A 15,210-nucleotide genomic window follows, 5' to 3' on the forward strand; every position below is an offset into this window, starting at 1 on the left:
TCTGCCATGCTCCAGTCTGGCAGCACAGACTGTAAGTCACAACCCATGTCTATTTCCTGAGACTCTGCCGGATTATCTGTACAAAAGTGTGGTCATATCAGAGATTGTCCCCAAGTTTTCTCTCTGACCCAGGGAGGCAGTAAAGACATCCCTGTCAATCCTCCTCCTTCCATCTGTAGCCAAGGGTAAATGACTGGGACGCTGGTCCTTTAGCCTTGACTATTGGTCTCCGGAGACCAGCCATGGGTAATCAAAATTCTAAAATTGACAACTGGACACCGCTAGGGTGCCTCCTGGCCAACCTCACTAAACTGAGGCTGACGCCTGACATTCATCCAAAGCGTTTCATCTTTTTTCCACGGTTGAGAGGCCCCAGTACAATTGGGATAACTGGTCTAAGTGGCCCAAACAGGTGACTTGTTATTTCATTATTGAAGTAATTTCTACTAAAGGATCTAGAAATGGTCTGTGGTTCCGTATATCCAGACCTTCTTTTTTTTTTTTTCTGTGCTTCCACCCCTCTCTCTGCACTTTCGGCTCCCCTTCTCAGGTTCTCTTAGTCTGGGAAAATCCTCCTTTTCGGCCCGTGCAGAGTGCTTCTCCTCTTCACACCTTTTCAGACCAAGCTGGCCAGCCTGAGCATCTTGCCTCTCTTACTCTCCTCGCTCCTTACCCTAGCCACTCACAGCCTGCTTCACTCGCCCCTCCTCTGAGTAAACATACCTGATCACAGAATTCCCACCTCCCTTGTCCTCTCCAGGAAGTGGCTGAGACTGAGGAAGTTGTTCATGTCCCCGTTTCTCTCACTGACTTACCTCAAATTGAAAAGTGCTTAGGCTCCTTTTTTAATGATCCCACAACCTGTATTAAGTTGTTTCGATATTTAACTCAAGCTTATGATTTGTCCTGGCATAATGATTTGTGATTCTTACTTCTACCCTCTAGACTTATCAGACCAACACCTAAGCAGGCAGAAATGGGTGGGCCAGCCAAGATAAAATGCTTCAGTGTGTCTTGGCTGGGCTCCAGGCCATTTCCCATAGGCGGTCAATTTTAATAAACTTAGGGTGATCGCCCAGAAGCTTGACAAGAATCCAGCTCCTTTTTAAGGCTAGTTAATTGATGCTCTAACCCAGTACACCTGCTTGGACCCAGCTTCCCCAGAAGGGGTTATGGTTCTGCTACCCAGTCAGCCTCGGACATTCGGAAAAAAAGCTTTAAAAGGCCGAGGATGGCCTTCAAACCTTTCTCAGAGATTTAGTGAATATGGCATTGAAGGTTTTAAATAGCCACGAAGAACAGGCAGAATCAGCCTATGATGCCTGGTTCTGTAAGAAGGTAAATTTTCAAGCTAAAGCCTTTGTAGCAGCACTGTGCCAGTGGCCCTCCGCAGCCCCAAAGGAGCAGCTCAGGGCAGGGCTGCATGGGAACAATGAATGTCACTTGGCGCCTGCTTCAAATGCAGAGAAGAAGGACATTGATCACGCAAGTGCCCCGGACCCAGAGCTCCACAAACCCTGTCTGGCATGGGGTCAGAGCAGACACTGGAAGTCCTGCTATCCTTGGAAAAGTGACATGTCTCCACACAGAGAAGTGTCTCCACACAGAGGGTCCATCCTTTAAACTCCTGACCTGACGTTGGCTCTGCTGAAGTTGGAAGAAGAGTGATGGGACCCAGATTCGATTACCCTCTTCGCACTCCCTGAACTTAGGGCAATGCTCAAGGTAGCGAGTAAGTCAATTTCCTTCTTAATAGACACAGAGGCTACCTTTTCTGCCCTGTCCTCATTTTCAGGGCTAAGCAGTTCTTTCTCAATCTCGGTCATGGGTATTGATGGCAAGCCTACCTGCCCCTGCAATACTGGCCCTTTGTTTTGCCCCCTGGATGGTACACCTTTTACTCACTCCTTCCTTATAATCCCTTTGTACCCAGTCCCTCTGTTGGGAAGAAACATTTAAAATAAGCTAGTAGCCTCCTTATACCTTCCTTCTAGTCTCACATCACCTCTACCCTTTTTACTTCTTTCACCTGACCTGGATGAACCAGCCCTACAGCCCCTCCCTAGACAGTTCTAAGTTCCTTAACTTCTTAGCTTCCAACAGTTACAGACTCTCTCCCTCTGTGTTAGAAAGGGTTCTCTAGAGAGATAAAACCAGATTGCTGATAATTTATATATATATATATATATATATATATATATATATATATATATCACAAGAAATGAACTGTTAAATTATATATAGATGAATAAATATATAATTCAAGAAATGAACAGTTAAATGATAAACAGATAGATAGATATAATACAAGAAATGAACAGTTAAATAATAAAGCAGTACAAATGGCTCAGTGAAACCCACTCCCATGAGAGAGTTGTGAGACACTAGCAGTCCTTCAAGTCCTGAGAGCTGCTAGGACCCCTCTGTAGAGAGAGAGAGAGCTAGGCTATCCCAGCACAGGCAGCAAACAGCAAGGCAGGTCACAACCGTCAGCCAGGTCAGCAACTGTCAGTCCTCAGCTCTGGAGATGTAAATTTCAATTATGTGGTCTTAAAGGGACTTCAACTTACAGTGACACAATCCACAGGATAGGTGTCCCACTGGTAGTGTACCCTTTAAATTGAGGCACAGAACAAGCAAGGTAGCTTCACATTGGTCCGATGATTAAAGAGTGAGAGACAAGAAAGGCGAGGCTCACTGAGCCATTTATCTCTCCACCCTTCGATTAATCCCATGTGTGTTCATTGGCCAGGCTGGCACAATAAACTATCTCAATTATCTTGTACTACTGTATCTATTTAGGACTGTTTCTCAACCCCACCGGTGACTCGAGGTTTAACTCTGGATAAATTGCAGGTCATAAAGGACTTCCAACTGCCAACTTCTGCTGAGCAAATACTTTCCTTTCTTGGCTTTGTGGGTTTTTTCAGACATTGGATTCCCAATTTCTCCCTTATAACGAAACCATTATACAACACAGCAAAAGCAAAGATTCCAGAGTGCTTTGGACTCCCTCCGAGTGGTTGGGACAGTCTTTAAAAACCTTCAGGAAACATTTTTATACAACCTTAACCACTGTGTGTACCAAACCCTGATAAACCCTTTGCTGACACTTAGTTAACAGTGATACAATGTTCACATTCAGTAATTGCTTACTTTAAATGGAGACAGTAAACGGCAGAAGGTCAGAGTAAGTTGCACAGTAAGTCAGAAAAAGAGTTGGATAACTTGCTATAGAATGTCTGGCTGTGCCAGAATGTGAGAGAAACTTGATAGTATGCAGAAAGCTGTTTGCCGAGAAGTTGATGAGAAAGGAGAAGTGAATGTGTTCAGTATAAGAGAAGGATTAAAGTACAAGAAATATAAAGGACATCAAACAGATGATTCCCCAGTAACACAGGGAAACAACAGGGCAGACCACAGTCGCCCGCAGCCTAACTAATTCAAACTACCCTCGCCCCTCTCCCATCCTCCTCTTGTCACTGCCCAATGTCCAGCCAGAGCTAGTTTGTTACTTCACGTATCAGAATGTAGATGGCGTTTCTCTGCATGAAGTTTGCAGACATCCTATCAATGTTAATACTCAGATTCTCCAACAATTTGTATACATTCTTCCAAAGTTTCCAGGACTTATTGTCGCATTGTTTCCTCTCTTTACTCCTTCCGGGCTGGTTTCAGAAAATCCATTTTCTCTTTCTTAAAAATCCTAATTTAGGCCTGCATCTGTCCCCCTCGCTTAATCCAACATCTCTCCTCCAAAGCACTTCACTGTCTCCTATAACCATCCATACCCACAGGTCATTGAGAAGCCCCAGCCGACTATGTAATCCATCTCAGTCTCTCTAGTCTCCCTACAGCAACAGCTCAAAAGTGCGGTTGTTATGTTAATGAATCAGAGCTGGTAGAACGAAACATAGAGACACTAACCAAATTGGCTGAAGATCTTAAAAGTCATAGGGGAGACAATGCTTAAGGACTCTCCTGGTTCCAAACCCCCCTACTAACCTGGATCCTTCCTTAATAGCCAACACCACCACCCCCCGCACCACCCCCCCCCCACACACACATTTTTTCCTTCAAATTTCTTCAAAACCCTTATAGCCCCTACCTACTGAACCTGACCCAGCCCACTCTGGCCTTTAATCATTCATTAGCCCTGCCCAGCAGGAAGCAGTTAGACAGACTAATGTCACCCCATATGTCATCAAAAAGGCTACAATGTTGGATTATGTATTGATTGGGGGACATTAGGAACAGCCTGTTCTGACCTTATGGGACCAAGATGACTAGCTTCAAAAAGACTCCAGGACACTGAGTCATCTCCTCCGTATCAGGTGGAAGGATCAGGCACCCTACACTGGAATGTTATGGATGGAGACAGCTTAAAGCCCCTGCAGCTCCTTCCTCCTTGTTCTACCCCCTCCCTTTCTTGTTTACCCTTCTGACCAGCTTAAAAACTTGCTCTCCACCACAGACAAGCCTGACTTCTTGGTTCCCCCACTGCTGGGGGCCCATGGAGCTCACCTGGGAGTTCAGGACTCCCATCTCTTCTCTTCTCTCTCTCTCTCTCTCTCTCTCTCTCTCTCTCTCTCTCTCTCTCTCTCCTCTCCTCTCCTCTCTCTCTCTCTCTCTCTCTCTCTCTCCTCTCCTCTCCTCTCTCTCTCTCTCTCTCTCTCTCTCTCTCTGCTCTACCCTGTCCCGTGGGCAGTGTGACTTAACTGACTCCTTGCTGGAGCCTGTGAATCATTAAGCTGGGTAAGTTTTTTTTTCTAAGAATTCCCTCACTGTTTTTGCAGTTAACTTCTTCATCGTGTCTTGTACAGGTAGTCCAATTATTTGAATGTTCTTCCTTTTCATAGCATCAGACATGGCCCTCAGGTTTTCTTCAGCTTCTCCGGTTATCTCCGGTTATCTTATTTGACTGCCTTTCCTATTTGTTAAAGTCTGCCTGATTATCCTCTAGGTAACTCTGCCTCCTCAATTCTGTTGTCGAAGTCTATGAATATGCTACTGGCTTTTGTTAACTTGTCCCTTGGATCTTTGATTTCCCTTTGGTGCATGGTCTTTATCTCTTCTGTTATTTCATCCTTTTTCTTTATTGTTTCCCTCATATCCTATATGACTCCAAGCAGAATTCTGAAGATTTCTTTCTGTGGCAGATCAATGTCTGCTTCTATGCTCATCATTATGTTCAGGACTTCTTCCTTTTGTTTCTCTTGTTTTTTTTTTTTTGTTGAGGTTGTAGGGGATGATTACTGTTTGCATTGGTTTTTTTTTAAGGATCCTCCTGCCATTTTTCTGATATGTGAAGAGCACTGCACTCTCTCTTTGGGGGCCTTGTAGGAATTCTTCTTTGAAGTGCCTGCCACTAATTGTGCTATGGGTTCAGATGCCACTTTATCCTTCTGTGGCTTCACTATTTCCCTAACCAACCAGCATTCTGTCAATTGGAGGGAAGGGTGAATGGTCATCTCAGGGGAGACTGGTTGTAGACCGGTGAGGAAGGTGCCTCACTGGATGATTTCACAGGAGGTCTTAGTGGTAAGGCCCTCAGTGGCTTGGGGCACCTCAGAGTGTGTGCAGGTGTGTCTGCTGCAGCAGGAGTGTTGCAGAGAGCAGGTGGGTGTGCCCATTTTTTGTGTAGAGCACCATGGATGGTGATCAGATTTGCCCCCTAGTTGGCCAGATCGCCACATAGGACAGGCGGATTTTCCCGGAGCAGTGTGGAGCATTAGAGCGTGTTGGCAGAGCTGCCTTAAGCTATGTGAGGCACCACAGCAGGCAGGAGGAAGTTCCCTCTGTCATGTGGGGCCACGGATGACAGGCAGGGTGTGCCCCAGTCACGTGGAAGACCTTGGAGGAGAGTAGGGGTTTCCCTAGCCTAGTGGAGCTCCCCAAAGGGTGGGTGGGAGGGCCCCCAGCCACTTAAATGGCCTTGAAAATTAGGCATGAGTCCCCCTGCAATGGAAGGTGGGCAGGTTTTCCTCAGCTGCATGTGATGCCTCAGAGCATGGGAAATCCTCCTGCTGGGTGTAAGGCGAGCATACTTTCCCTAGGCAAAGGGGAGTGGACTGGAAGGCAGCATAGGGCATGTGAGAGGAAAGAGAAGGGAAAAAAATGAGCCAGCCAGCTGAGACTGTGGGGGGATAGAGAAGAGAGAGAGAAACAAAAGTAAAGATAAGCTGTTCCCCAACTGCCTGAATGTGGGGCTGGAGGGATTTAAACCTTGCCCAGAGGTGGTGCTAAACTGTGGTTGTGTTGATATAAAACTCAGGCTGGCCAAAGTAACCTGGCACTGGGCTAAGACTGTGGCTGAGCTAAGGTTAACCCTTATCCTGCCTCCACAGTGGTAAGACAAAAGCCCACAGTTCCTCAAACCAAGTCGAGCTGTGTCTCCTTATCTTTATGATGCTCCTCTTATGGTCTGGCAGCATGGCATTTGACTCTCAGTTGTTCTCCTGAGCTTCATTCTGTGGAGTCTCTAGGGTATAGGTTACTTGGTCCCATTTTGCCAGAAGCCGTGAACTCTAGCAGATCTTTACGAGTGCAGCTTACTTCCTCCTTGAGGGACTATCTGGACTTCACCTTTTGGGACTCATGGATGAAAAGCTAGTTAAAAGTTAACAAGTAATACAGGTGATGAGTGTGTTTCCTTGGGACTTTCAGCAGTATCTTTTAAGACATCTCCTTAGACAATGCTCCACATAAAGTCACAGGAGGCATATCAGCATGCACAGCTGGGCTCATCTCAAGTGTGCATGGAGGGGACAATGTTTTTATGAGTGTAGTACTGGTGGCTGGACTCAGAGAACTCTAGGTGTAGAATGTGCCCATCTTCTGGTTTTCAGTCCATATATCCACATCCCAAGTCTCAGGGTCCCATTACTTTCCAATCAATGGCTCACTTTAATGTCAGATAACATACTAAGTTGAGAATTAAGCTGGCATTTTAATTCATCTACTCAAATGATTAAGACTGTGGGTAGGGTTTTCAGCAATATCAATTATGTTGCTAACAAAGATAAGGATTTCTTTCATGGTATAAGTGGAAGCTCTGAGGTATTTATGTGACATTTGAACCAGGCCTCCCAAACTCATCGAATCTCTTTCATTTACCAGTTTGTCTATTATAAGTAGTACAAACCAACCTACTTCCCAGTACTTCTCTTCCTAAACAAATTGCAGAAAAATATCTTACCAGCACATGGTCACTGTTGGTGCTTTGTGGGTATTAATTTTGCCACCTCAGACTGTGGATTAACAGTGTCTTCTTTAGTAATGACAGAGGCAGTGAGAGAATCATCTATACTAGCCCAGGAAGAGAGTGGATTCTCAGAGCCTTCAGGCCTAATCAGATTTGAAAACCAATTTAGAAACTCATCTTCATGATTTTATTTCTGTAGAACCACTCCACACCTGGTACCAAATGTAGTTGACTGGGTTCTCGAGAGCAGAAAACACAGTGAAATTTATATATGTGTGTATCTGGAAAGAGTTTTATATTAGGAAACGTTTCACTGGCCTCCACCTGATAGATGGCCTCCACAGCCCAATTAATCCAAGGTTGGCCAAATGTATCCAAAGTAACCAGTCCATAATTGTTTCCTGGGAACAGCAGGTGATATTACAGGAGGCTGGCAAATGAACTGCAGGATCCAAATCCAGCAGAAGTTAGCTAGCTTCCCCACAGGTCAATCTATAGTAAGTGTTGACCCTACCCAAATTGAACACTCCCCTCAAATTTATCGGGCTGTGATCAGATTAAAGGATAATCTACCCTATTTTCCCCATAACTGCTAGGCTGTTTTATGGTAGATCCCAGCATGAAGTGGATCATACTATGTTTGATCACATTATGGGGGAATCCTGATCCAGCAAATTTGACAAACCTACATAGCACCTACAGTTAGGTCTGTGGTCCTTTTAACGTGATTTTTTTGTAAAATAAAGCAAAAAACCCCAACTTTGTTGATTTTTATTTTTTATGGATGTCAAATTATATTAATTACATTTATGAAAAAGACTGTGCTTTTTAATTGAAATGATTTTGATCCTTTCTCAAAGATCAGCTGATATATGTATGGTTGTCTCTTTCTGCGTTCTCTTTCTTTATCATTGATTTATGTTTTGTGTATTTGTGATTTATTCTTTAATGTACCCAAACTTAGTTTTCTTACAAATTAATGATTTTAGCATTCTGATCCATGTGAAGAGAATGCAATTGTCTCTCAAGTTTTTTTTAATTACAGTTGTCCTGAAGCCTCAGTTCTCTGATGTTTCCCCCAAAAGACATAAATTTTGAGCTTGTGTTTTTTCCTTCTTTTGAGGGAGAGGACTGTTTTGTTTTGTTTTTTGTGGTAAGAATGATATATCTAAGATCTTTTTCTGCCAAACTAAAATCAGAAGTTTTATTTTGCTATGGCTTTTCTTAAAATTAAAAGCTTATTCTAAAATTTAATGAAAACTAAACACAAAATAATCAAAATAGCTAATTAAGAACACTTAATATTTGATTTAAAAAATTAAAATGAGATTTAAAGACAAACCTACTTCACTCATTATGTTAATAGTACGATGTAAATGATGGTACCAGATAGGAAAGTACTTATTTTTGTTGAATGAATTTGTTATCAATTTTTATACAAAATAAAGTTAAAATCAAACCTACTGGAATTTATTTCAACTCTATATAAAACCCTATATAGTGATTTTGACCTACTCAATCTTTTTAACTGCAAACAGCCTCATCTATTTCTCAATGAGTGGCTTGGCATTAGAACTGTCAACCTTGTGGTTAGTAACCCAGTGCCTAACCCACAGCACCACCAGGTTTCCTAATATGCATACAGTAAACTTGCTAAGATACTGACTTTTGGTATTGCTAAAATAATTTTTTAAAATATAGTAGGAAGCAGAATTGAGAATTGAAATATAGAGCCATGCATATGTAATTTATTTTTATTGTAGTCCAAGATAATTGAATGACACAACATTGCTTTTTTAACACACGATGATGAAAATATCTATGAAGATTACCTCTTTTGTGTCCCCTTAAAATGTTGTTATAACCTTTTGATCTGATTTTTCAGTTTTGAATTCATCTTTGTGTTCTTCCTGACCTTCCACAAAATCCTTATTTATAATTTATATCTTCCAAAGCAGATTTTTAATGCAACTTAGTTAAGGCAAGTCATTACCCAGAAATCTAGTATCAAAAAGCTACTGTGTGCTTTCTGTCAGGTCTCCTTTTGGGGTACATTCATTCCATGTTCTGAATTGACCCCAGAAAGAGAAACATAAAAACAAAACTAAACAGAAAAACATGTTTTCATCATTTCCCGTGGTTAGGGATCAGATAAATGACTTAAATTTCTGTTGACGATTGTGCTGGTTTTACCTTAACTTTGCTGAACAAAACAGAGGATATGATTCAGTTAAACCATTTTGTTTTTGTCAAAACCTCCCTTGGATGTCTTCCCTTCCAGGAGAATAAAACTGTAACCCAAACCTACTGCCATCAAGTTGATTCAATTTTATAACAACCCTATAGATAGGATTTTCAAGATTGTAAGTATTTATGGATCAGATAGCTTCATAGTTTTTCTCAAAGAGCAAGTGGCATATTTGAGTGGTCTACTTTCCAATAATAACCCAACACCCACCCAAAGTACCACCCGAGTTTTTTTTATAGACAATAGAGATACTTTAAAATAATTTTTAAAATTTCTTCTGTGCTGGTAGATAAAGTATAATTAAAAGAAAATTAAAATTTCCATAAAGATTTTGGAGGCTCCTGTACGAACTGTAATTTAAACAAATTTTTAATGTACATACTTGAAATTTAATGTTTGTAATTTTTATCTCTTTAACTTGAGCATGTCCAACAGAATGAAACATATCTGTCCCTGCACTATCCGCACAATCACTGTTGTGCTCTAATCCATTAATGCAGCTGTTGTTTCAGCTCAGCTCATTAAGAGTCTGTGGTAGCTAGATGCTGTTAAGTCATTTTATATGCATGTATGAGTGTCACTGGATTTGTTCTCTAGTTAGCCCAGCCGAATACCAGGCCTTCCTCATTTCAGTGACCCTCTACTGTACTAAGTGTGAATATTTTTCTGCAGGAGCTTTCTCTGCTACAGGAATTAAAGCTTTGCCATTCTTCCTTATAAAAGCATACTTGTTCCAAGATACATTTGTTTATTTTGCTGACAATCTATGGTATATTCAATGTCCATGATATTAAGGACATAGCAGGAGAGTCTCTGTGTTATGTTGGATCACCTTTCCCTTAGGATGGGCATAAATATGGATCTCTTCCAGTCAGTTGGCTAATAATCTCTTCTAAAATTTCTGGGCAGTGTGAAACATAATTAAATGTTCCATAATTCCATTTTTATGACATGGTATCCACTACTTGTGTGTTTGTTTACTGTGCTGGCTTTTGTGCTTCTCTGATGCTGGATGATATGCTACCTCTGTTTAAAATACCAAATAGCTTAAGCATGGTTGGAAAAGTTGCAATGGAGTTTCTGGAGTAAAATATAATAGGAAGGTAGAACACATGAGCGGATACAGGCTAGCACAAAGCTAAAGGGTCCCCCTAAGGTCCCGTTTGTTGGAGACAAGACGTCATTCCTGGAGGACATTCGGAAGGCCCTCTATGCTTCCAAGGTCATCTCTATGCTCCAGGCTTCATGCTGCTACGGCAGGCAGCCACCGAATTTGGCTGGACCCTCAACTAGGGTGGCATTGCCCTGATGTGAGGGGTGGAGGGGGGCTGCACCATCAGAAGTGTCTTCCTGGGGAAGATAAAGGATGCTTTGGACAGAAACCCAGACCTTCAGAATCTCCTGTTGGATGACTTCTTCAAGTCAGCTGTCAAAAACTGCCAGGACTCCTGGCAGCGGGCCATCAGCACAGGGGTCCAGATAGGCATCCCCAGGCCCTGCTTCACCACCGCGCTCTCCTTCTATGACAGCTACCGACACGAGATGCTGCCCTCCAACCTCATCCAGGCCTAGCGGGACTACTTTGGGGCTCATACTTATGAACTTTTAACCAAACCAGGACAATTCATCCACACGAATTGGACAGGAAACGGTGGCAACGTGTCGCCCTCTTTTTACAATGCCTAGGCAGATGTTTCCCAGCCACCACCATGCCATCAACCGGGACATTCTATTAGCCACACACCGCTGCTTACAGGGCCCTCGTCCCTCCTCTCTGCGCAGATCTTTCCCAATAAGTGGTGCAAGAGACCCCTGAGTGCCAGCTAGAGTTTACCTTAAAGTAGTTCTTCAAGAACTGCTGTGCCCTCTGCCCTCACCTCCTGGGACAGGCCAGACACCCTGGGCTTGACAGCTGCAAGGTAGCACTTAGCTGCAGCCGGCACTCCCTTGGCCCTGGTACAGGCAACAGCCCTCCCCACACAGACAAGAAAGGTTTTTTGTGAGATTATATCTAACTTTGTATTATGCAACTGGTTTTTTCCCCCTCTAAATAAAAATGACGTTGTCTTGTCATAAATAAATAAAAGAAAATATCTCAGGTGAAATGCTTTATACTGTTTTCAAACAATGGAATATAATTTTGTGGTAATATTAAGAAATTTTGTTTTTTATAATCATTCTAATTTATGTTTGGCAGAAATAATTTTCAAGACTCCTTTGATCTATGAAAACAAATAACATTATACTTTCTTAAAACCCTGAACAATAATGTGATAGGAATGGCCATGTAACTTAAAAAAATGATATCATGGCCAGATATAATTTGGCTGATTGTCATATTAATGTTAAAGAAAAAATATGCTGTTTAAATAGATTTTCCACACCCTGGATATTCACTTTTGCATTTCTGCTTACTTCTTATGGTTTTACAAAAGCAAATATGTATCAGAGTCACATATGGAAAAACAACAACAATAATTCACTGTATGTAGTTGACTTCAATTCACGTAAAACATATGACATAGAATAGAACTGCCCGTTTGGGTTTACAAGGCTGTAAATTTAATAGGAACAAAAGGTCCTTTCTCTGGAATACTGACTGGTGAATTTGAACTACTGACAAAGGCCACCTCTTAACCCACTACAGCACTTGGCTAAGCATTAGTTTCATTTTTATTCAATGATTTTATGTTAGACTCTGGATAAAAGAAAAATATTAAAAGCAGACAATTTCATTAATTAACAATAGTAATATACAATTGAGCGCTTAAGAACCCTCTCGTGTACAATCAATAAGAAAAAATATGTCAATCATACACTAAGAAAATACTTAGGAAAAAAAGGAAATACTTAGACCTCTTTCCATAAACTTAAACTTTCAGCCTAGATTGAAAATCAAGAAACAGAAATAAAAACTACTTATATTGTAGCTAGTTAAACATACATGCACTGTCTCTAGACAACCACATTTATTACTGGTTCATTATGGTAGAGGGCCTCTTTAAGTATTATGTTAGACTTAAACACATTTTCTATCCTTCTGACATACCTCTTGAAAGTCATTTTCTTCCATATTGGAGAAAGGATAAAAAGAAAATATAAAGTTAGTTTTGTAGGTTTTATAATAAAAGAAATACGAGACATACATCTATAATTTCCAGTCTACTCTTTAGAGAATCAACATAGCTCACCAGTCTAGATGCAGATTTGTCATATTTTTCTCATCATTGCGATACATCATTTTTATATGAATTGAAAAAAAGGAATGCATATACAAATTTTTAAGATAAAAATAATGACTTTATAGACTATAATTTTCCATTTTAATAACAACTGGCAGATATAGGGAAATCTTCACTTGAAATTTTAGAAAATATTACAACAGGAAAATTTCAAGGTCAGTGTTATCTCTTCTTACCCTTGAAAGTTTATGACATTTCCTTAGAAACTAGTTAAAAATCAATACAACTTCATTTCAAATAATCAGAAAAATATTTCTGAAGAAAATGTATCTTAACTATCTAATTATTTTTATACATTCAAATAAAATGCATTATTTAAACATTGGCATTAAGTTTATAACCTATTCCTGCTGGTAACCCTACAGAAATAACTAGACATATTAATTAAGATATTTTATAAACTCAAGTATAATAATGATATAATTTCTACTTTTAATTATGGCCATCTCTGTTTCCCAGGTTGTATTAATAATCCATCTAGCAATGATATGAAAAAAGAAAACTGAATTTCTTAATTCAATTAAAATTTAGTGACATCAGTTTGAAAGCATACATTTTATTGTAACTACACTAGTTTTTTAGACTAATTAAAAATATTCATTATTTATATATAATATGTCTACAAGATGGTGTGAAATGAATAGCTTATAATGAATTTATGTCGAGGACGGAGACTCTGTCATTCAGCATTGTTTCTGAGAATGCATTTTTATACAACTACGTTCATTTATTTGAGGAGAAGGCCACCCTCTGGACCATGTTTCTGAAGGCTTGTTTCACTTGCTGATTCCGTAGTGTGTATATGAACGGATTCAAGAGCGGAGCCACAGCTGTATGGAGCATGGCTATTCCTTTACTCAATGTCACCCGTTCCCTTGCAGAGGGCTTGATGTACATGAAGATGCAGCTGCCATAAGAAAGGGAGACAACAATCATGTGGGAGGAACAGGTAGAAAAGGCTTTTTTCTTTTGGCTAGTGGAAGGAAATCTCAGAATGGTCCGAATTATTTTTGTATAGGAGGTGATTATTAGTGTCAGAGTGGCCATGAGTGTTACAACAGCAAAGACAAATGCCAGGAGTTCTAGAAAGCGAGTGTTGGTACAAGACAGCTGCAGCATTGGAGAAGAGTCACATAAAAAGTGATCAATTATGTTGGAGGCACAGAAATCCAGCTGGAGCAGCAGCATTGTGGCTGGAAAGATGATCAGGAAGCCTGCTAGCCAAGAACTAAAGACAAGCAGGACGCAGACTTTGGGGCTCATGATGGTCATGTAATGCAGGGGTTTGCAGATGGCCACATAGCGGTCATAGGACATGGCAGCCAGCAAGTAAAACTCGGTCACTCCCAATAGGATGAAAAAGAATAGCTGAGCCACACAACCATTGTAGGAGATTGTCTTGTCCCCTGTTACAATGGTGACAAGGAACCTAGGAGTGCAAACAGAAGTGAATGAAATTTCTAGGAAGGAGAAGTTCCGAAGGAAGAAATACATAGGGGTCTGGAGGTGGGGATCAGAGAGTGTGAGGGTGATAATGATCAGGTTCCCAGTCACACTTAGCATGTATGTGATAAGAAGAAATATAAACAGCACAACCTGCCACAGTGGGTCATCTGTCAGTCCCAGTAGAATAAACTCTGTTACTGCTGTGTGATTTCTCATCTTTCCTTCTTTATTATGGCATTTATATGTCTGCAGCTTCAAAATGAAAGTCAGGAAATCATGACACTAATAGAGAGATCCGAAACAAACAAGGAAAATAGCATAATTGTTCTTGATTGAAACAAAAAAGAATATTTATAAAATATGTTATTTTTACCTTCTATAACTTATTATTTCTATTCTTATTTTAAGTATATTTCACTATATTTTAATTTGTTTCTGCCTTTTGAATATTTCAATGTATTATCTGAGAAGATTTTTTTGTTAAAGATTAAAACCTCAGAGATTAAAATCTTTTCAGATTATAAAATCTGAGAAGGTAATTTAACATACATGAGCACACTTTGAAGCTCTTGGTTTGACCTCTTTTTTGTCTTTCTACTCTGAATAAGAATATTATTTATCTTCTCCAATTCAGACTTTCATAAGCTACTATGATAAATCAATCATCCATCTTCCAGTAATAAATCTATGGTAATTATCTATAGAGACATATACTAGTTAGATACACTTTCCACTTTGATTTCAATATTTGGAATTGGACATTATAGTTTTATTTCAGATCATGCGTTAATGGTTTTTTTAAGTTGGAAATGTACTAATGTTACATGCTTACAAATCATGGATCTACTCACTGATATCATAAGTTATGCTTCTATGTAACTATTTTAATTTTTATTAGAAACTATATATCCAGTATAATGTAACATTTCTTCCACAATACTGAGTACAATTTCTTGAGTATTGCTAATGTAATAGGTTAATATTAAAATAAAATTTAAATATATTTTTGTTTGCATATTTTTAGACATGTTAATTATGTTTGCTTTTAATAGCATCCCTAATTTTTACAG

At 40.1% G+C, this 15,210-nt stretch overlaps 1 protein-coding gene across 1 annotated transcript; it reads right to left on the reverse strand.

The window, feature by feature from the left end:
- Nucleotides 1-13,417: 13,417 nt before the first annotated feature.
- On the reverse strand, nt 13,418-14,356 carry LOC142450953 (olfactory receptor 6C75-like). The gene has a single exon (XM_075552887.1). It carries the CDS (start codon nt 14,354-14,356, stop codon nt 13,418-13,420), a length of 939 nt encoding a protein of 312 aa, XP_075409002.1.
- Nucleotides 14,357-15,210: the final 854 nt, after the last annotated feature.

The sequence above is a fragment of the Tenrec ecaudatus genome, chromosome 6 (genome assembly GCF_050624435.1).
Source record: "Tenrec ecaudatus isolate mTenEca1 chromosome 6, mTenEca1.hap1, whole genome shotgun sequence".
Lineage (NCBI taxonomy): Eukaryota > Metazoa > Chordata > Mammalia > Afrosoricida > Tenrecidae > Tenrec > Tenrec ecaudatus.

Bases quoted from the DNA above. Each gene is read 5' to 3' on its own strand.
- LOC142450953 (XM_075552887.1), bottom strand. From the start codon at position 14,356: ATGAGAAATCACACAGCAGTAACAGAGTTTATTCTACTGGGACTGACA.